Source organism: Pleurodeles waltl, chromosome 9, assembly GCF_031143425.1.
Source record: "Pleurodeles waltl isolate 20211129_DDA chromosome 9, aPleWal1.hap1.20221129, whole genome shotgun sequence".
In the NCBI taxonomy this organism is placed as follows: Eukaryota; Metazoa; Chordata; class Amphibia; order Caudata; family Salamandridae; genus Pleurodeles; species Pleurodeles waltl.
The window spans coordinates 18,824,984-18,848,930 of record NC_090448.1 but is presented as its reverse complement, the minus strand read 5'-3'; the positions used below and the strand labels follow the sequence as shown (position 1 = coordinate 18,848,930).

At 46.4% G+C, this 23,947-nt stretch overlaps 1 protein-coding gene across 1 annotated transcript in view; it reads right to left on the bottom strand.

Moving 5' to 3' along the window:
- The window catches only part of CPNE9 (copine family member 9), a 1,043,154-nt gene that overhangs the window by 34,099 nt on the left and 985,108 nt on the right, over positions 1-23,947 (bottom strand). The window contains exons 15-18 of the mRNA XM_069206140.1: positions 17,121-17,167; positions 12,670-12,851; positions 8,960-9,087; positions 7,638-7,740 (exon numbers count right to left, since the gene is read on the bottom strand). Coding sequence (XP_069062241.1) covers positions 7,638-7,740; positions 8,960-9,087; positions 12,670-12,851; positions 17,121-17,167 — 460 coding nt within the window. The remainder of the gene's footprint in view (positions 1-7,637; positions 7,741-8,959; positions 9,088-12,669; positions 12,852-17,120; positions 17,168-23,947) is intronic.

Sequence of the window (23,947 nt, the reverse complement as noted above, 5' to 3'; positions counted from 1 at the left end):
AAAACAGAAGTATCTATCCAGGGTTATACGACAACAGAAGTATCTATCCAGGGTTAAACAATGACAGAAGTATCTATCCAGGGTTATACGATGAAGAGACATATCTATCCAGGGTTAAACGATGACAGAAGTTTCTATCCAGGGTTAAGCAATGACAGAACCATCTATTCAGGGTTAAACAATTACAGAAATAGTTATCCAGGGTCAAACAACGACAGAAGTATCTATGTAGGGTTAAACAATGACAGAAGTATCTATCCAGGATCAAACAATGACAGAAGTATCTATCCAGGGTTAAACAATGACAGAAGTATCTATCCAGAATCAAACAATGACAGAAGTACCTATCCAGGGATAAAGAACGATGGAAGTATCTATCCAGGGTTAAGTGGATACAGAAGTATCTATCACAGAATAAATAATGACACAAATATCTGTCCAGGGTTAAACAATGACAAAAGTATCTATCTGCAGTAAAACGATGACAGAAGTTTCTATCCAGGGTTAAACGATGACAGACGTATCCATCCAGGGTTTAGCGATGACAGAAGTATCTACGCAGGGTTAAACAATGACAGAACCATCTATCCAGGGTTAAACAATGACAGAAGTATCTATCCAGGGTTAAACAATGACAGAAGTATCTATCCAGGGCTAAGTGATGACAAAAGTACCCACCCTGAGTTATATAATGACAGAAGTACCTATCCAGGGTTAAATACTGACAGAAGTATCTACTATGCTCCTTTTGCAACTGCTCCATTATGCCGTCTTTCGCCTTTTCCCCATTTGTGAGATTTTCCATGTGGTGGTCTCCAATAGAGAGTCCACCCACCTACCACTAAGAAGAGGAAAGAGGACCATCCAAAGTACTCACTCGTGAAACCGATGTGTGATCTGCAGGTCATCGTTCTGAATATAGCAAGGTCAACTCAACCTTTTACTCACACAAGGTTGATAAAATGAATACCAATTTTGTTCGGGTAATAGTTATACGTACAAATGTTTCACAGTGAGGCAGGGTATTATTACCATTCTCTAAAGCTGTTACATCGTTGGCAGGTAATAGTCCCTAGAGAGCTGGAGACAGCAATTATTGGAAACAGGGGGGTTACAGGCTTTTCTTTGTATTGCCGGGGGCCCGCTGGCGGGTATATGTGCCCCCTTACAGTTTACACCTAGTGTGCTCACTCCCAGCACGGTCACTGGTCAGAGTTGGCCTCCTGTACACCTTCCTTGGATACGTCAACATGTGCTGGATCCCTTGAGATCGTGTGCTGACCTCATCTAGCCCTGCAGGACTTGTGCACTGGGTCACCTCTAGACATTCATAGACTCTGTTGCTTACCTCCCTCTCAGCTTGGGCAGGGTGAGATGAAGCATCGTCCCAAGGACCACCTGACTGCCTGAAAGAGAGAAGTGCTCTTTGTACAAGAAGGCAGCAAGAGTTGAAGCTTACATGCTTGTTCTGCCTCAGCCTGAGCAAAGTACAAGGGATGATGATGGAACATATCTAATAGGTCGAAGAAGAACTTTGAAGACTAGGACAACAAAAGGTGAAGGTGAGGAGTAATTGTATCTGTTGATGGGCTTGCTACCCAAAATATAGATGTAGAGGAACTTTTACCCCTACCAGGTTTGTCCCTAATATCCTATTGCACCCCCTAACTACCACTGGTGTCCCCACCGGTGATGGTCTGGGTCTATCACACTTAGGTGCACTATAAGGATTTGTTGTGACAGCCAGACGGTCCGCAGTTCCTGAACTTGAGACATATTGGACCTGTTTTCGATTGCTCCAATATCCTTCATCACTTTAGCCTCTGCAATGTGGGGCCGCCCCACCACCAAAGAAGTGTTTTTACTTTGAATGGTGATTCCCAAGACAATATGCTTTGAAATGTCCTCAATAGACCATCCCATCACCAAAAGGCCTAACTGTTGCCTAGATGTGCATGGCACCAGGATACTTCAACAGCCATGTCCCCAAACCAAGATTTTGGTCAATGCAGAACGTGGCAACACAATTAAAATCCAAGATGCTGGCCCCGGATAGCCATCAGGTAGCACCAATTGGTACCAGTGAGCGAAACGGGGCTACAGGGTACCAGTGGATCTTATAGAAATGGCACCCATAACCCTTGAGGAGGATAGCTACTCTGACTTCCCAGCTGAGAATGTCTCTGGTACTGTTCACAATGATGAAAGGCAGAAGGTTAGAGATGGAGATGCTTAGAGTGTTGTTCTATGCTGGGCTACCACATTCTATGTTATGTTGTCATTTGTTTTGTTGTTAGTATTTATAATAGCTCACTGGTGACAAAGCTTCTTGGAGCAAATCTTTGGCAACTCAACACGTCTAGATCCAGACCCGCTCTTTTGGTAATTTTTCGTTGATTGATCTGAAAAACCTCAAGGAATAACACAAAGTGAAAAACCTTTTGGAAAGTGCTCAGAATTCCTGCCCGGAGTGTTACATTGAACTATATTTTGGACCCACAGAAAAAAACTAAGACACTCTTGTGGTCCAAACTTTCAACCACAAGTGATGGGAGCTTCAGGGTTTCACCATTGTCTGATGACATCAAAAACAAGAATGAAATGAGGAAAATTGCCCTTACCAAGCAGTGATATTGCCCACCACTCGCCAACTGCCCCTCCACTTGAAGGTAGGATTGGACATGAGCACACAGTGCTCTCTCCGTACAGGATTTCTTGTATTTTTGTATGCCCTGTGACTCCACAATCCCACTGGGCATAAATTCCGCTCATCAGCATAAAGCCACACACTCATTCTTTCACACACAGACATGCACGCACGCACGCACATCCATTAACAACACTCATACCATTCAAACATGCACGCACGCACCAAACATTCATTTTAAAAGATCGCACACACTCATTCTTTCACACACACACGCACGCACATCCATTAACAACACTCATAACACTCAAACATGCACATGCGCACCAAACATTCATTTAAAACATCACACACATACACACACACACTCACCTTCAGCCTCCAGGTCCCAGGAGGGTTGGGACTGCTGCCATACCTCATGGGAAGGCAGCAGTCCCAGCCTCGTCACAGAGTAGGATGGGGTCAGTGAGACTGCTGACCCCACCCCACTCTGTGACGAAGTGTCACTGATTGACACTCGCCCTGGGCACTTCAGGGCTTAAACTGAAGCGCCCAGGGAGAGTGTCAATTGGTGACGCTTTCCTCGTCACCCAAGGGAGGGCCTCAAGGCACCTTTGCTGAGCCGAGGAGGTCACGCTCATAGGAGCTGTGACCTCCTCTGCCCAGCAAAGTTCAGCTCAGGCAGCCAGGAGTCTGCGCAAATCACACGTCTGCTCCTGGCTGCCTGAGCTGAACATGGAGAGTGTCTGTCAGGCTGACCTTTGTTCAGCTTGACAGACATTCTTCATGGGGGGCAAAAGGTGGGGGGGGCGTGGCCCCCTCCGCCCTAAAGGACGGGCCGCCAGTGGGCTAGACTGTGGGTAAAGCCACGGCTAGACTGCGGGTAAAGCCACGGCTAGACTGCGGGTAAAGCCACGGCTAGACTGCAGGGAAAGCCACAACTAGACTGCGGGTAAAGCCACAGCTAGACTGCGGGTAAAGCCACACCTAGACTGCGGGTAAAGCCACGGCTAGACTGTGGTCACCCCACAGCTGCACTACACTGAGCATCCTACTGTTCAGTGAGGATGCTGTTTTGTGTAACCCGCCCTATTTTTTATTGAAATTAATGTCAGCTCCTCATTAGGACAGATTCTCATTACCTACAAAGGGAACTCTCTATTAGTTCCTTCCCAGTGGGAGGAACACTTTGTCTGCTTCGGATCCGAGCCGCTAATTGGGATTCTCAATGTCAGGATATTGGGAATATATGACCCTTTGTGACTTTGACAGCCCACCCAGGAGAGATGCACTTCCCTTCTCCTCTCAGAGTCCTTCTCATCCTCTGTCGGGGGCCTCTGCGTGCAGCATGACTTGCACATCCTGTATCTCTGCCTGCCTTTGGGGACATCTTTCAGTTGAGTGGCAGAAACCCCTCTTTCACATTCTTGTTTTTCCTCCTTCTGTGTTCGATGCTAGTCTGCTTACTTATAATGTCCTTGTAGGATGTATTCAGTGCCTGTCTAGCCAGGTAAGGCTTCATTTGTTCATCGTGATGTAGGGTGCAAATGCTGAACCCAGAATATTGTCACAATATTGTGACCAGATTATCGAGGGACACTATGTTGAAAAGTGACTTCGTATAGATTTTCTATACCCAACTCCACATACACGTACCTTGATGATTTATATCTTTAAGGTACATAGGTAGATCCGATGTTAAGAATAGTAAATCCATAACTCCCTCTGTGCACTAACATATTCAACATTTTCTCGATACTACGGTCATGATAAAGTGACCCCTCAATACTTTGACGTCGATATTCACTACTACAATCGTGCATTGCACACTTCGAGTGCTAGTATCAGCCCTTCTTACACATGGATCTGTGTTAAATGGTGAGAAAGGAAAAGGGGCAGAGTAAGAAAGTTTTAAGTAAACAAGGTTCAGAAATCAAATTTGTTGCTCTCGGTAAGGGAGAAAACACAGCATAGGCAGGGCCTAGTTTATAAAACATTAAGTGCCAAGGCCTAAGTTATTTCACACAGATCCACTGTAGTTGGGACAACCCACATGCCATTTCAAACTGCAGGTTTAAACCCGAGTTTTAACATTTTTTAAAACTATATATCAAACGGTTAAATGCTCGACTAGTGAACTTTGTTTAAGAAATACACACACAGCGCCATCATGTGGTGGATTCTCATAAATACGGGCCAGTGTTTATAAATAAGTGCCGGTGCTAAGTGCCTAAAACACCAGCAGAAATTAAGCACTGAACACAGGGCAATATTTACTAAAATTGACCTGCTGTGGCTGTCATCCCCAGCGCTGGCCCTCTAACAAGGCTACATTGTGCAACGCACAGCCGCACAGAGGTCAGTGTGCACTGTCTAGCATAGAATTTGTACTGGAAGGGTAAATATCCAGTACAAATCAAATTTGTATGACTACACAAACACAGAAGCGTCCTACACACCGGAGCGTGCTATGTACTTCATCACACATGCAGAGTGAGGGTTTTTTGTAGAAATGATAATGTTTATCTTTGTTAGTGCCTGCTTCAGGGATGTGTTAGTTACTGACTCAAAGTGCAGGCTGGCTTTCTTGGTAGACCAGGCTGTGCATCACAAACACTATGGGTGTTTGCACTGTAACACCCCAGTAACACCCTCTTGATGCTAAGCAACAGAGATAACTTTTTGCGCTGAGAAAAGGGTACCTTTCAGTGCAAATAGCTTTTGCGTTGGAAACTAAACACCAGTGTGTGGCGTTGGTCACTTTGCAATGGCACAAAGCGGTGATAAATCTGGGCCATTGTCTTTCTGAGAAGTAGCGACCCTGATTACATACAGGTAACAAGGGTTAGTGGTGGCCTTTGGCGTCTTTTACATCTTTGCTACAAGCTCTGCACAATAATTATCAGGCTCACGTGGTCAGCACTGAAGGCCGGACTGGCCGTACCAAGCATCAGACATTTCCCTCGGAGGCTGGAAGGGTGGGGGCCACTTTTGTTACTGGGGGGGCAGTTTTGTAGCAGCACAGCAGTTGTAAAAGCACCCGCTGCAGAGTTCCTTGTATATCCAACAGTTTTCAAGCAACAATAAAAGTCCCAAGATAACTCTGGTGATTAATGTTCCTGCTGGAGAGAGAGGGGGTTTTGTCTAGTGGTAGTTTTGACTATTCTATGGTAGTGCAGAGGGTTAATGTACCTGCTGCCAAGAACTGTACTGTGCAGATCACAGAACAGTATTTTATGCGCATAGCTCGGTGGGTTCCTGCTTTTGTCACGGAGATCCTTTTGTTACTGCGCAGTTCATAAGTTACAATCATAATCTAGCAGAGGGAGCTATGAGCTGCATCAGAGAGCAGCAGGCACACTGCAGGGCACAGTTAAGAAAGTTATGTGTTTTCCCCAGACTTTGATTATCCTAATTTTGCTAAAGAGAGTTTGTTTGGCAAGAAATACATTATTAATAAAGTCAACTCCAACCAGGCTCGGTCTCTGTGCACCCGACGGGGTTGGTCTGACAAAATGTGCCAGGGCTGGTTGGGGATTCCGAGTCCGGCCCCGGGTGCAACCCCGTTTGAATCTGAAACTGAAGGTTACAATGTTACTAAAACTGTCATATGTATTTAGGGCAGGGCGATGTGCTGTCATTTTTACTCACATTATCGCGATAGGAAGGTATGTGCGCGCGCGTGACCAGCGAGGGAGGCCGAAAGCTTCAGTGCGCATGCCTCCGAAGCGCTTCACGTGTACACGTGCGCGAGAGGTGGCACTTTTTTACTGTACATAAACCTCGAATTATTAATAATGCTTTACAGTACTTGGTAAGGACATTGCAGATGGCTTCACTATAGCTCATGCACTTTACCAAGAAAAACATTGTGAAATCTTGGCGTTGAAAGAACATTTCTCAAAAAATGTATGGAATGTGCACTGCACCCCAACACCCATCCTTTTAATTGTAATAAATGTCACACATTTTCAAAGGAATTTCAAGAATCAGTTCAATATTCTCATAGCAATTGACGTTTTGACCTCGTTTGTACGGAGAGTATGAAATTCGCATTATTTACTTTCGCACAGTTACACAAAAGTTTGGCAAAAGTACATGAAATTACCTGCAATTAGGCGAAATGCGAATCTGTCATTTAGAGATACATTTTAGTTCAAAAGCTGTCCTCAGGTCACTTTTTGATTTAATAACACATTTTGCATAGTGCAAAACACACAAAAGCCCAGCAAACAACAACTGTTGGCGTAACTACGCACAGTGGCATTATGGTGCAATTTTGGGAATTTTGCGTAACAAAAGTAACGCAAAATTCTCAAAATTATGGGAATTATGGTTGTGTAATTTCATCAGGACACACTCGTGTTGCACATTGAATTAGTTCATCAGAAGCCCTTATTTTTTAAAAAGCCTTCCACAAAACTCCACAAACATACTACTTAAAAAAGAAACATGAAAATAGGAAAGAGCCCATAAAACGGGCGATGAGTTGAAAACGGTGCCCCCCAGTCACTTAACCTCTATGGGTGGGATACCTCAGCTCTGCATGTGGTATTTATACCATGCTGCAAATAAGCCGATATCCGGTGTACCATTAATATACCACCAGCATTGTGATTAGTCAACTCAGCTAAACTAAGGCATATCCGAGATGCATACCTAGGTAATCCTTTCCCTATGGTGAACCCCTTTCTTCTTGAGACTGTGTCTGTAGAAAAAAACTGCATTTTAGGGTCAGATGAGGGTAAATACAAAGCGCTTGGGATGCCCTAAATAGACGTAAGGGGCCTGATCGGGATATTGGTGGACAAGTTACTCCATCCCATTATATCCAACGGAATTTAGATTTCAACAGACGGGATATCCGTCACCGTTGTGATGGAGTAACTCATCCACCAGTATCTAAATCAGGCCCAAAGTGATTATAAGACACTCAAGCAGAACTCTGTGACAACTGAAGGTAAGTTATCCCTAGAAGAGGTTTACTTACGTTGACGATGGCTTCCTTGGTCGCGACCATGTCGGAGATGACTCCGTCCGTGATGACGAGTAGGACGTAGTACTGGGATCCATCGGTCACCTGAGCGGCCGCACTGCATGACGGGGGAGGGCGAGACAATGCATTACATCAGAGGGTGTTGTAGGACACGGTTGAACCACTTCATATTTTTATCAGGCACCTAAAAATGAGTAAGCTTACAAGGCATGAACAAATGGTGGGATTGCTCTCCAGTTGTGTAGGTTTGAGAGACAGTGACACTAGGCGGGTCCCAGAGAGTGACACGAGGCAGGTACCAGAGAGCGGACCTGATCTGGAGTTGGTGACAACAGAAAAGCATTTCCTCCACTAATCTAGCTGTGGCACAAGACTTTCTGAACCTCAGGCAAAATAACAGCTTGCAGTTTGGGACCTCTGCCCAAGCACCCCCCACTATACTAGCAAAAGTACCATTATAAGGCCACTTATTGCACTATGTTGCCCTATGGTGGCTTCATGTGGTGGTGCGGTAAATCACTGACCTAGAGAGGCTTTCAGACCGCAATGGTTCTGCAGAAATCAGAGGATTTGTGTTACCATTCATCTCAAAATCAAACTTTTTGTTTCATAAACACTTTCACAGTTTTAGACCCTCACGAGCTTTGCTGCACTTCACAACAGGACATCTTCCAAGCCCGAGGATGTATGAACCCAAAGGACTTGTGACTGTGCAGTGATCTCATTCCTACACCTTTGGGCCTTGCTGGGGCAACCCACAGGTTCTCTGCCCAGAGATGGGTCCTGTGTGCTTGCGATACCACCGGAAACAAGCTAGCCTGTCTGATGAGGGGTAATATCCCGAAACTGGTCCCAAGATGCTTGTTTCCGGTCCAATGACCTGAAGGACTTGTGACTGTGCATCTACACCTTTGTGACTTGCTGGGGCCATCCCACAGGTTCTCTGTCCAGACATTGGTCCTGTGCTCGCTATGCCACCAGTTTCAAGCTAGCCTGGCTGATGAGGGGTGATACCCAGAAACCGGTCCCAGGATGCTTGTTTCTGGCCCACAAATGGTCTGGAGTTCCAAGGAGGGCCTGTCCCTGCAGTTTGGGCTGGAATGTTCCCATGTCTGATTTGTGCATAGCTGTGTCCAAACTGGAATGGCATGATGAGCAAAAAAGCAATGGATTTAGGCCAAGATCTGTGACAGAGGTGAAGTTTGACATTGTTCAGCATTCTGCCCATCCTCTGTTCTTTTTGCATTTCTCTTCCACATTTCACCTCCTATCTGTACACATTACTCTCTAACACCAAACAATTGCTCTCAACTCACCGGGCGACCTGGTTGATGACCGGGGCAAAGTTGGTGGGTCCATACAACTGCACAGTCCGCAGGCTCTTGAAGTAGGCTTCCAGCACCCCCTGGATGCCGGTGCAGTTTGGGTTCTCCACATCGTTGTTCTGAAAGACAGACAAGGTTCTCATTACTAGACTTGGAGGGGTTGTGACATGATATCCTGACATAAAAACACCACTCATCTCTAAGAGTGGAGCTAGACAGATCCAGGGCAGTAGATTCACAGCACACAAATTTCCTAAAACCCAGCCTTATGTTTCTTGAGCAGACTTTTAAGACCTCAGGGGGTCTCCATAGACCCATAAGCCATGACCTCGATGAAGGAGTCATGTACACTCCTGACCTGAATGTTCTTATGTGAGCAGTTTTGGAGGCAGGACAGCACACAGGAAGAGGTTCACCCTAAATGAAACTCTTGTCGAGAGCTTCTGGAAGGTTCTGTGAGACCACACAAAAAGAAGGTGGACTGAGAGGGCTCAAGATGAACTCACTCCTGGCTGACACCACAGTAGCATTTAAATGCTGGTTCTTTCCAACTTGGAGCAGTCTTACTGCAGAAGACCAACTGCAGGTCTGCAGACTGCTTTCATGACATGCTTCTTCGTGGCGTTACCACTCATACCTACATCCATAGGGATTAACACTCATTGCAGGCTACCACTCATTCTAGAGTACCACCGGTTCCAGACTACAACTCATTCCAGGCTACCACTCATTCTAGGGTACCACTCTCTCTAGGCTACCACTCACTCTAGGCTACCACACATTCAAGGCTACCACTCATTCTACGCTACCACTCATTTCAGACTAGCACTTATTCCAGGCTATAACTCATTCCAGGCTACCACTCACTCTAGGCTACCACTCATTCTAGGCTACCACTCATTTTAGGCTACCACTCAATCCAGGCTATAAGTCATTCCAGGCTACCACTCATTCAAGACTACTACTCATTCGAGACTACCACTCATTCGAGGCTACCAATCATTAGAGACTACCACTCGCTCTAGGCTACAACTTGATCCAGACTACCACTCATTCCAGGCTATAACTCATTCCAGGCTACCACTCACTCTAAGCTACAACTCATTCCAGGCTACCACTCATTGTAGGCTACCACTCATTCTAGGCTACCACTTATTCCAGGCTACCACTCATTCTAGGCTACCACTCACTCTAAGCTACAACTCATTCCAGGCTACCACTCATTGTAGGCTACCACTCATTCTAGGCTACCACTTATTCCAGGCTACCACTCATTCTAGGCTACCACTCACTCTAGGCTACCACGCATTCAAGGCTACCACTCATTCTACACTACCACTCATTTCAGACTAGCACTTATTCCAGGCTATAACTCATTCCAGGCTACCACTCACTCTAGGCTACCACTCATTCTAGGCTACCACTCATTTTAGGCTACCACTCATTCTAGGCTCCCACTCAATCCAGGCTATAACTCATCCCAGGCTGCCACTCATTCGAGGCTACCAATCTTTAGAGGCTACCACTCATTCTAGGCTACCACTCATTCTAGGCTACCACTCTCTCTAGGCTACCACTTATTCCAGGCTATACCTCATTCCAGGCTATATCCCATTGCGGCCTACCACTCATTCTAGGCTACCATTTATTCCAGACTACTACACTACCACTCATTCTAGGTTACCACTTATTCCAGACTACCACTCATTCTCATTCAAGGCTACCACTCATCCCAGGCTACCACTCATTCTAGGCTACACATATTCCAGACTACCACTCATTCTAGGCTACCACTTATTCCAGACTACCATTAATTCTCATTCAAGGCTACCACTCATTCCAGGGTATCACACATTCCAGCCTACCACTCATTTTTTGACTACCACTCATTCCAGGCTATAACTCATTCCAGGCTACCACTCACTCTAGGCTACCACTCATTCCAGGCTACCAATCATTAGAGGTTACCACTCATTCCAGGCTACCACTCACTCTAGGCTACCACTCATTCCAGGCTACCAATCATTAGAGGTTACCACTTATTCCAGGCTACCACTCATTCCAGGCTACCACTCACTCTAGGCTACCACTCATTCTAGGCTACCACTCATTTTAGGCTACCACTCATTCTAGGCTCCCACTCAATCCAGGCTATAACTCATTCCAGGCTGCCACTCATTCGAGGCTACCAATCTTTAGAGGCTACCACTCATTCTAGGCTACCACTCATTCTAGGCTACCTCTCATTCTAGGCTACCACTCTCTCTAGGCTACCACTTATTCCAGGCTATACCTCATTCCAGGCTACCCCTCACTCTAGGCTACCACTCATTCCAGGCTACCACTCATTCCAGGCTATATCCCATTGCGGCCTACCACTCATTCTAGGCTACCATTTATTCCAGACTACTACACTACCACTCATTCTAGGTTACCACTTATTCCAGACTACCACTCATTCTCATTCAAGGCTACCACTCATCCCAGGCTACCACTCATTCTAGGCTACACATATTCCGGACTACCACTCATTCTAGGCTACCACTTATTCCAGACTACCATTAATTCTCATTCAAGGCTACCACTCATTCCAGGGTATCACACATTCCAGCCTACCACTCATTTTTTGACTACCACTCATTCCAGGCTATAACTCATTCCAGGCTACCACTCACTCTAGGCTACCACTCATTCCAGGCTACCAATCATTAGAGGTTACCACTCATTCCAGGCTACCACTCACTCTAGGCTACCACTCATTCCAGGCTACCAATCATTAGAGGTTACCACTTATTCCAGGCTACCACTCATTCCAGGCTACCACTCATTCTGGGCTACCACTCTTCACAAGCTACTTATAACACTGCTCCAAGAACTTTCAAGAAGTGCCAGCTCTAATACACTCGACTAGGGGCCACAGAAGGAAGTGCCAGTTGAAGGGATTCAAACCATGCCCTGGATGAGTGCCCACCCCTGGTGATGGGCACCCTTCAAGAGAACTGCTACAACACATTCTAGGGGACAATGTGACCCTGAAAGGAGAAGGATCTGATGGTGTCTGCAGAGGGGTACTGCCTAAAAGTATGCCACATTGTGAACTTAAGGTTGGAAACAGTGCCCTGAGACCCCACGGGTGATAAGCCGCGGTCTACAAGTACTGATCGATTGACCAAACACACAGGACCGGGCACATTGGCCACCAAGGAATGGTGAAAACCAATGAAAGACCATGACAGAAAGTTTGGCTCCGAGGGGTGGGTTGTATGGTACAAAACGTAATCAAGTTCAGCCAAGTTTATCAACACTTTTTAATGGGTTTACATCACAAAACTGACGCAAACCAGTGTTGATTTTGCGATTTACTTTCTGGCACAAAAAAGTTTTGCTGTAGCTGAGCTATACTGCTTATTACAGGCCTGCTCCCTTGTTAAAGGCCCTCGCCTTCGGCTTGGGCCTTTAACACTGAAGCGGGCCTTTAATGGTCGGTATAGCCCACAATGGTGGGCTAAAAGGGTATAATAGAATGATGTCCGTGGGAGGTGACAATCGTCCTTCTCAAGTAAACTTGCACTGTTGTGTCTTGATGGACACACTTGGATGTGCAGATGTCTCCATTCTTGGGAGTTGCAGCTCCCTCCAACACCCATAATGCTCATTCTTTTCCAACAACCCCAGGACCCTTCTCTGTCACTGTTTCTTACCAGTGGGAATTCGTGTGATATCTTGCCATCCGGTGGGATCTTGGCACCGAAGCCATAGGCTGGGAAGAGCTTGTCACTGTCGTAGTCCTGGATTATCTCTCCTACCGCCTTGAGCGCCATGCCGTAGGCGTTGAGTTGGTAGGGGTTCATATAGTGCAGGGAGGTGGGCTGAGATGGGTTACCTGCAGAGAGAGGACAGAGCAAGGAAGACTATCACACAGGTAGACAGCTCCTTGGTCACCACACTTCCATCTTCATTTCCCATCACCCTCTTGTTTATTTAAATGAGTGTGACTGGTACCAGGTTCGCTTTGAGCGCCCTATGCTACGACTACGCGCACAGTGTCTACTTCTGCTGTAGAGGCAGCTTGTCACGTGCAACAAGACTCACATTTTGGATAATTTTATTATTAAATGTTTTGGTAAGTGGAATAGAACAATATATTGATGGATGGTCTGCATTGCAACGATGCTCTGATTGGCTGGGAGTTTGGATATCCCTGGAGGCAGGGCATTGGGAAGCAGAGGCCTGTCATCTGCCTTCCTTTGAAAACAAGAACGAGATGGTCCTAGGTGTGCGCTTCTCTGACCGATGGGGATTTCCCAGAAGGCTGCAGGGCTGGAGATATTTAAAGATAAGCTCACATAGTCACCCTCCAAAACCTCATAATTTGAATCCATCACGACATGTGACATCTCCTGACCAATCACAGCAGTCATCAAGCCCAAATATCCCAAGTCTTGGACCCTTGTCACTCTCTTACATTCACCCTGCATCATCTGTGAGAAGGTAGCCTTTGTGGCTACTTGAGTGGGCCATTGGCTTCATTCACCAAAGCTAAATATTAAATAGGCCTGGACAGAACTAGCAGAGTTTCATTCTGCGGAATTCCCCGGAGTTACAAAATAACACTGCGAGATTTTGCAGAGTTCTGCAAGCAGGCTGGATTTAGGCATATTGCACTGCCTGCGCTGATGTTTAGTGCCAGGAGCTTGCTCTATGCTTTACAATCAACGCGAATGGCACCATACATCACACCAGGGGGCGCTGCTTCTTTCTGCCACTCGAGTAGATGTTCTACTAGAGTGGCAGCGAAGGGTTCCGATTTGCCACGACCACTCGCATTGAGAAATCTCACTCCGAGGCGTTCTAGCACCTGAGAATCACGCTGGGGGATGCAAATTCTATAACATTGGTGAGGCACGTGTGAGGAAAAACTCCATCACAAGGTGGTTGGTGGAGTTTTGCTGGAACTCCGTGCTCCAAGCGGATAGCAGAGTGGGCACAACTCTGCAAACTGCCAGCGGAGAGGAGTTTTTCACCCACCCCGAATATTAACTGCAAATATCCTCATTTGTAAGTTCAAGGTATCCACAAAAGGCCACCTTTTACTTGTAAATTCATTTACTCATAAATTACCCCCTATGAGGCCGTATTGCACACAAGTAAATTCTACTACCACGGAGGGAAGGAGACCGACAAAGTCAGAGGAATGTGGGTACTTGAAAAACATTTTATTTTTTTACCTATTCTCACACTGGAAATTATCAGAGATACAGGGCCACATGTACCAAAGGATTTTACCCATTCTGTGTCTATGGGAAAATGCTTTCGTACATATGGACCCTAGTACCAAAAAGGGGAGGAATGAATCCCCTTCCTGGGTGGGACCTGGAAGGGAGCAGCTCCAAAATTGAAGGGACATTGTGAGTGGGTGCAGAATAGAATAATATAAAAGGGGCAGTGTGCAAATGAAATGGCGTTTCTACATCCACAAGAGCTCCCCAGTGCATGCAAAATACCTCTGCACAATTGCAACCGCAAATTCACATCCATGTTTGTGAAATACGCCTGAAGACCTGTAAAACTGATGTAACCTGGAATCCTTGGTAAATTCCTGAAAGCCAGAAATCTGGACCCTTGAAAGGGTGATAACCTAGCAATGCAGCTTTACACATTCCTCTGAATCAGCCAGAATGGTTTTACTCAATTCTGTACTTCGGAAACACTTCGGGCTGAGGTAGAGCCGGTCACATCCCCGCAAGTTTGACTAAGCCATACAGGACTTTTAAATGTGCTTCCCGTGGCCCCAAAGACCAGCCACGTGCACTGCTGGTTAGTTTGAAAAGTTTGGGTCTGAGCTAGATCTTGGCGGACGAGTTACTCCATCACAACGGTGGCGGATATCCCATCTGCCAAAATATAAATCCCATTCTATACTATGGGATTTATATGACAGTGAACGGGATTATCCATCATCGTTGGGATGGAGTAACTCGTCCGCCAAGATCTAAATCAGGCCCTTCGTTCTACTGAACTTCACCAGGCCCCCATTGGGATACTACATTTAGAAAATTACTCCACCGCACACAGCAGAAAAGGGTCACTATTCCTGGAGTCATTCACAAATTTCACAATTAATTCTCAGGCTTAAATCTAGAGGTGGGCAGGGTTCTGCCACACCCTGTAATCTTCCATTTCCAAAAATCAACTATCAGATACCACTAGATTCCTTCCAGCCTTATCTCCTCAAAGACACCTAGAAGCTATTGAACAAAATTTAGCTTTTTCCATTTATTTTCCTGGCGTGACCAGTGAGAGAGTGAAATGAAGATGATTCATGAGGGGTAGCGGAGGTGCTTCCCGCTGTGCAAGCCCTAGCTCAGGATCCTGTCAAAGCAGCCTCAGCATCACTATCTGAGCCAATCAGAAGGCTTAAAAGGCAGGCATTAACCATTGGTCACCTGCATCCCTCTTTTAGGTGCGGTAGGACCAGGGGTTTGAAGAAGTGTGGCATAGCTTGTGTTAGTGCCTGTGTAAGGATGTAGGATGAGGATAGCTACTACTGGAGATAAGCAGAACTAAAGGAGGGATGAGGGGACATAGCAGGGCAACTCAGTTCCCCTATATTGGGCCTAAATCACTGAGAGGAGATCCTCTTCTGAAAATGTTTTTTCATACCAGACACTGTAGCCTGTTCCCTAGGAATGGTGCTTTTTTTCTAGGAGGGCTCTCGCCCACTCTACGTGTGGCACGCTTCTTCAATGAGTCTACGTCTGGCACATCTAATATCACTGGGAGGGCCCACCTTACCTTCGGGAGGGAGTACTTTGTTAAGCACCACTGATAATAGCCTAATTTCCCACATGTTGTTAGGTGTTAACAGCTGTTAATTAACCCTTGCCTTCATTATGCCCCCTCGACGGATAGGTGATAACAGGCAGTGCTTAATTTGTCAAAATAAAATTAGTACCAGGGCCTTCGTCAGGAGGCAACTGTAGCTTGAACTCCCCATTCCTCTGCCAGCTCTGCCAATTACACAACTATCACCCATCACCCTCCTGCGAGTTGGACAATTCAGGCTATTCCAGACCCCCAAAGGTAAAAGAAGGGCCTGGGAGGCAGGAAATAATCGTTTTTATATATAATGTATATTTAGCAACTGTTGTTCTGTTCAACTTTAAATTACACAAAACAGCGCCATCATGTGGTAGAGTATCATAGGAGCCAGTGTTGACAACTAGCGGGCATATTTACAATGCATTGGCGTAGGGCAGCGCTGCAGGTCTTGTTGCGGTGCTGCCGTAAGCCGATTTGAGATGGCAGGAATGCCCTGTGTAGACAAAATACGGCACATTCCTGTCCTGTCAGCCAGTGCCATCAAACAATTTGGTGCCTAGCGCTAACGCAGGCAGCCTTGCAACATGGTGCATGGGTGTCTGTGTCGCAGGCAGGATTGTGTTTGTGCAGGAAGGAACACCTTCCTGCACAAAACCAATCCATGGAGGCATTTTCCTCTTTCTATGTGCGCTGCAGGATGCAACACATATAGAAAGAGGAAAACAACGAGGAGAAATAAACATATTTCTGTGCGTTGCAGCCCCTGGAGAGGCGTACATTTTTGATGCAATCCCAGGTTTATAGATCCTTGTAAACCTGGGAATGCATCAAAACCCCATGGGTGTTGCGTGGGAAAACCCACATCAACGCCCATGGAACGCCCCCCGATGCAGTGTAAGGAAACATAGCGACCTGCGCTACTTTGTCACTCCATGGCTACGAGAATGTGAAAAGTAACGCAAAGTGACTTTGCGTGGCCTTGTAGATATGGGTCTACGCTCTGCGCTGCCAGCTCGTCATAAAAAGTGATGCACCAGCGGCACACGTGGCTTGTAAGTAAGCCCCTCAGTGCGGGTGCCGAGCACCAGAAACCACCTCCGCAAATTAAGCACTAATGAAGCTTTAAAGCTCTCATCAGAGGGCAATAATGCTTAATTAAGGCAGAAGTTACAGCTGTTTTTGGTGCCTGGGATGGTATTTGGCAGGTGAGGACGGTGTCTCCTCGTCTCCATGGAGACTGCGCCACATCCGCTCCAGCCCTGTCCCCCACCTGCCAAAGATGCAACATTAATTGAGGGGGGCGAAGTAAGCCGGGCCAGTGCGCACTCACCGTTCGATGCCGTGAAATCAATGGCGACCGTGAAGTTTAACTGGGTCCTGGTGAAAGGGGAGAAAAAGATAGATAATTAAACTTCCCTGTCAGCCAACTCTTCTGTGACGAAGGGCTCGGGTACCAGCGGCCCAGTTTCCATAGCAATCCCACCACCAGCCTTTCTCGCCTAATTTGGAATTGTCGCTCGCCACCTGATCCGAGCCACATTTCAAGGTCAGGCACGATCAGGCGCGGCAGGTTCTCACAAACATGCGGAGTCGGGGCTGTGGCACACTGGGTGTCCGGGGAGACGCTGCATGTTCTCAGTCGTGGTCCCCTCACTGCACATCCATGGGGACCCTTAAAGAGTGTGGGTGACCATACATACACACCAGCTGACCCACTATAATCAGGGCCACTGGAATTATGCGGCAGGAGAGGGCCAAATTATGTGGCTGGGTTGAGCAAATTATGCGGCAAGAAAAAGGCAAATTACGCTGCATATTGCGGCACCTTTTGTGATAGTATTACTTCATTATTTTGGCATTTTTAAACTTGATGACGCTCTCTGGGCATTGGTTGCATCTCATTAGTACCAGTTCAACACTCAAATATAGCAATGAGCAAAGGAAAGCTGACCTATTCAGCTTTGGAAAGGGACGTCCACTGCACTGCAACACATATTGTCACATTTTTAGTAACTTTTGAACCGTTTGGGCTAGAAGCACATTTTGTTTGTAAAAATCTACAGATTATGCAGCAGACGATGGGTTATATGTCAAGTGCGGCAAATCTATAACTATCCAACAAGTTTCGCAGCCACACAACCGCATAATTCCAGTGGCCCTGACGATAATCCATCACTAAAGAGTACATTAGTATACCCTAACCTCGCTGGCCGCTATTCGGTACGACTCACCTCCAGTTTGGGGACAGAACCAGGTGCAATGCCAAAAACCACTGAGACCCTGGTCAACAGGAGCCCGTGGCCTTAACACACATTGAAATTCTGAGAGAGCTTTGGGACCATAAAATGGTGAAAATGGACTCTGCAAATGCACATAACATGGCACACCATACAATAACACTGAAACATAACACACATAAGGACTGCAGGTTCAGCATTCGCCTCGTATTGGTGAATTCGTTCAAAGTCAGTTTCTTACTAACAGGCCATCCATCATTGTCGCTCCTCCCAGCGAATGGGATTCAAGAGGTGAAAGGGTGATCAGAGAGATATAAGGCGGCTCTAGTGTAGGGCAGAGGTGAGTGTTTGTGGCGTACTCCTACGATATGAAACAGGCAGGACCTAAAACCACACCTGCGTAACTTACCTTTCACCTCCTGAACTGGGTTTGTTATAAATCTTTCCAATCTGTGTGGATTGAGGATGAGTCAGGGGAAGACAATGAAATACCCAACATGTGTGCCGTGAGCATCAAACCTTCACCCTGGGCACCTCTGGCATCTTTTACCCAGGCACCCTCACCCTCAAGGAACTCACTGCCAAAATGATGAAAGGTGGCCTGGTACCAGCTTTCTTCAAAGCAAAGTCAAACTGTTTCTCTCAGAAAGCAACTTCAGAACTGCTGTTCAAGCACTCAAACCCTTCAATCTGGATGGCGGGAATGCCCCACTCCATGGCCTTCGAGACTCCCCTCTGGCACCCCTTGAGGGCATCCTACACGCCGTGGCACGTATCATCCAGGGGCTCATGAAATATGATCATGTCACTCCCACCGTGATGGAACTCCCTTTGGCCGGCACCATCTTCAAAACCTGCTGAATCACTTATAAAACCTTCACAACCAGCACCCCTGCTGAGCCTGCAGACATGTTCACCATCTCTGATGCGTCTCAGCACACCCACAGCTAAGACACCAGAGGACTGCAGACTAGGAAGAGAAAAAACAAGACAGCCAACCTTTTCCATCTACACCCTGAGGATCTGGAATAACAGCTCCAAATCCATCAGGACACGCCCAACGCTTCTCCATTGTAGGACAATGTAGAACTGTACATCGTAATTACCTAACCCTCCACAACCCAGCTTCCTCGCCTAATATTTGTTGACTTTATGGTTGTCTTTCACTGTCTACAGCATTCTGCAGCCCTACGGCCAGCCTCCCGCCATAAAGATATCACATACAGAAATATGCATATCCATGCAGGTACACACTCCTTCAAAGGCAGGTATTGCCTCCAAGAGGTGAGCGAGGCATCACGGGGGCATGGGTCCAATTCCAATAGTTTTGTGATTTTTTAAGGATTTGCCTATTTTTCCAATAAGGTGTGTCTTTCAAGGACTGGTGGGGCTGAGACAGTCAGTCACATGTAAGTCACGCCTCTTGACTAAAGGCTTCTATGATCATAGAGCAGTTGAGAAAACTCTAAGTTCACTAATGGTTCGGGTCAAAAAAATAAAAAGATTATATATTATAAATTATTTATATATTACACCACCTAACTATAACGTCACTTTAATTTTCGTTATTTTCAGTGAACATTTATTTATATTTGCCACTGCGTAGTTCTAGTTAGTTTTGCATTTTCATTGGAAATTGATTTTTCGCTTTGCTAATAACTTTGGCACCGTTTGATGAATCTTCATGAAACTTTCCCCACAAAAGTGTCCTCCAGCTCAGCTTTTCCTGGAAAAGGATCAGGTGATCTGACAAGTGGGTGCTGAGAAAAATGGAGGAGGGAGCTAAAATGTTACAACCCCTCTACTAGGCTGTACAACTCACTCAGATCCTCCTTTGAGTAAAGACGTGGGGCCATATTTATGACTCGGTTTGCTTTCCGCTTGCTTCAGGCAATGTTGTACGTGCGTTGTGCACGTTTTCTCCAGGTTTATGGAGCCTCTTAGGGCCGCACAAAGTGGCCTTCCTTGAGTTCATAAATCTCACCTAAGGTTTGCGTTGTGCAAACCTTAGGTGAGATTTATGAACTCAAGGAAGGCCACTTTGTGCGGCCCTAAGAGGCTCCATAAACCTGGAGAAAAGCAACACAGGGCAAATCACTGGGCTCCCTTACCCTCCATCCAGGGGGAACCCCATGGGAGTTGCATGGGTGTCCCACACAACATCCGTGGATTTTGATGCTTTTCCAGATTTACCAGAACAGGAGAGGAGAAATACTTAGTTTTTTCCTCTTTCTATGTGTGATGCTGGAAGGTGCCCCTTCCTTCGCAGAAACAATCCCGCCTACAACGCTGGCACCCTGGCACAATGTGCAACGGTGTCTACATTGGCACTAGGCTACCAAACCGGTGCCAGCGCAGGGGAAACTGCTTAAAAACAGCACAGTTCTGCCCTCCCCTGCGACGAAGCACAGCCAGGGTACATGCTCTGCCGGCGTATGCCAAAGTCCATGAGTGTGGCCCTGACTCCGCAGCCATGTGCGAGATGAAGGCACTATCCTCTAGCCAGGTCTGCCACCTTGGAGAATAAGTCACTTGCTTTACGTTTGAGCTGCCAGGAGAGCAGACTGCCTGCTGCGGTGGATTTATGAAAACTGAACAGAATTTTTTAATAGTTTGTTCTATTTTGGGGCAGTTGTTTTAGGCTTTTTTCTCTCCGTTAGTTTTGCTTTTCTTTTGGAACATTCAAACTGTAAACTTTGCACTTGTATAGCGCACTACTCACCCGTTAGGGTCTCAAGGCGCTGTACTCATACCGCTATGGAACCCCTCCTGGCTTTTTCCCTGTGAGGTGCCCACTCATGGGCACCCCCAGGGTGAAGCCAGGCATCCAAGCGCTGTTGGGGCCATTGTGGAGATTAAGCAAGCTATTGCCCAGAGTTGCAGAGTGGGACTCATTAATTAGATTAGGCACCGAGGCGAGAATTATCTATATTTCAAGGACTGTCCGGACCAGGATGCCTGACATGTCTACATTCAGCAAATAAAGCGCTATTATTAAACTTTATGTTATTTTGAAAGTACCTGCTTGGATTTTATCTTTTTAAACTTGAATCTTAGCTTCTGTGGCGCTGATTGTACTGTTCACGTGTAGTGCCATTGTGTGTGAGTAGGAAACATGTCTGTTCTTCTTTCCAGATGAGTTGAGGAAAGTTCAGAGTCAAACCCTTCTCCAAATAACAGATATACATCTTCAAATGCTGGTCATGGAGAGTGCTACCAGAGTAATCTTCAAAACAACCCCCATTTATTATTGAATTCAGAGTTTATCAGGCACAAGGCTTTTGGCCATCAGTGAGTCATGTGTGCTTCCCAGGTCCAGAACAAAGGCAGACAAAGGCAAATATCTTTCCCACATACATTGAAAAAAAAGTTTGGGCCGGGCCTAAGTCCAAAGGCACACTTTCTGGTGTGCACTTGTGACGCAAGGGCGAGCTCGCTGTTGTCATATGCCATCAAGGCTCTATTGTGTGTGCACACTGCAGTTTGAAGGGTGGCCTGTCCTGACCTATAACCCCTCACCCTAGAACCAGGGCACCGTCAGACTCGAAGTAAAGAACTGCAAATAAATGAGAAAACCAGAAGACAAGCCTTCCCCTATCTGTGCTCCCCAAATCTGGAAACATCACCCCCATCTATGGCGCAACTGTTCCAACTCTCATGCAGTTCAAGGAGCTGAAGACGAACTTCTTCAGAAAATGCTTTAACACCACAAAATGGGACTCACTATCTAAGAAAGTCCTGTTTCATCAGAAAGAAACTCAATCCTAAAGAAGCAGCGTCTTCAGAGAACGCTACATCACCCATCAGGGCTCACCATCTAAGAACGTCCTGCTTCATCGTGAAGGAACTCAGTCCTAAAGGAGCCGCGTCTTCAGAGAACGCTACATCACCCATCAGGACTCACCATCTAAGAACGTGCTGCTTCATGGTGAAGGAACTCAGTCCTAAAGGAGCCCCACCTTCAGAAAATGCTACATCACCCGTCAGGACTCACCATCTAAGAATGTCCTGCTTCATCGTGAAGGAACTCAGTTCTAAAGGAGCTGCGTCTTCAGAAAATGCAACATCACCCATCAGGACTCACCATCTAAGAACGTCCTGCTTCATCATGAAGGAACTCAGTCCTAAAGGAGCCGCGTCTTCAGAAAAGGCTACATCACCCATCAGGACTCACCATCTAAGAACGTGCTGCTTCATCGTAAAGGAACTCAGTCCTAAAGGAGCCCCGACTTCAGAAAATGCTACATCACCCGTCAGGACTCACCATCTAAGAACGTTACATACATACATGCCTTGGGGAACATGTGAAAGGCATGTTCTGTGCTAAAGTACTGAATTCTCAGGATATAAGACCTAAGCACCGCATTCATCAGCAATGCTCATGCTACATGCTACATACATACATGCCTTGGGGAACATTTGAAAGGCATGTCCTGTGATAAAGTACTGAATTCTCAGGATATAAGACCTAAGCACCGCAGTCATCAGCAATGCTCATGCTACATGCTACATACATACATGCCTTGGGGGAACATGTGAACGGCATGTTCTGTGGTAAAGTACTGCACTACCAAGATGGAAGACCTAAGCTTGACCTACATGCCACATCCATGCGTGGCTTGGGAATACCACAGACTGCAATCAATGTATTTGCTATTAAAAGCTCTTTGAGTGAAGTTGGGATTGGAGGGACAGCATCGTTAAGTGCAGAAGAAACAGAGGCTTTAAGTGGATGAAAGATGAATCGATTCATTGACAAACTGGAATGAAGGAGCACTTGAGGCAGAGTAGTAAACAGACTGGATTGTGGCTTCCGTCAGCTGAGGTCAGTTTGTTGGAGAAACTAGAAGTATTTTGTGAAAACTATCACATGACGGGCTCGGGATACTTCACGCCACCCGTTATCTGCCAACGTTGTATGACTGTGTGAAAGTGTCAATGGCGGAGACTGGGACTGGTTGTGTAAATGGCTGTGTACTTGGATGTGTTGGTGAGTTTGTGTGATTCACTCAATGAATGAGTGCATGTGAACATTCATGTGTGCACCAGAGCGTGTGTATCTGAATCAGTGTGTGTGAAAGTGTCAATGGCAAAGACTGGGGCTGGCTGTGTACATGGATGGATGTGTTGGTGACTTTGTGTGACTCACTGAATGTTTGTGTGCATGTGAACATCCATGTGCGCATCAGAGCATGTGTATCTGAATCTGCGTGTGTGAAAGTGTCAATGGCAAAGACTGGGGCTGGCTGTGTACATGGATGTGTTGGTGAGTTTGTGGGACTCATTGAATGTTTGTGTGTATGTGAACATCCATGTGCGCATCAGAGGGTGTGTATCTGAATCTGTGTGTGTGAAAGTGTCAATGGCAAAGACTGGGGCTGGCTGTGTATATGGATGTGTTGGTGAGTTTGTGGGACTCACTGAATGTGTGTGTGCATGTGAACATTCATGTGTGCACCAGAGCGTGTGTATCTGAATCAGTGTGTGTGAAAGTGTCAATGGCGCAGAATGGGGCTGGCTGTGTACATGGATGTGTTGGTGAGTTTGTGTGACTCACTAATGTGTGCATGTGAACATCCATGTGCGCATCAGAGCATGTGTATCTGAATCTGTGTGTGTGAAAGTGTCAATGGCGGAGACTGGGGCTGGCTGTGTACATGGATGTGTTGGGGAGTTTGTGTGACTCACTCAATGAATGAGTGCATGTGAACATCCATGTGCGCATCAGAGCGTGTGTATCTGAATCAGTGTGTGTGAAAGTGTCAATGGCGGAGACTGGGGCTGGCTGTGTACATGGATGTGTTGGGGAGTTTGTGGGACTCACTAATGTGTGTATGTGAACATCCATGTGCGCACCAGAGCGTGTGTATCTGAATCTGTGTGTGTGAAATTGTCAATGGCGGAGACTGGGGCTGGCTGT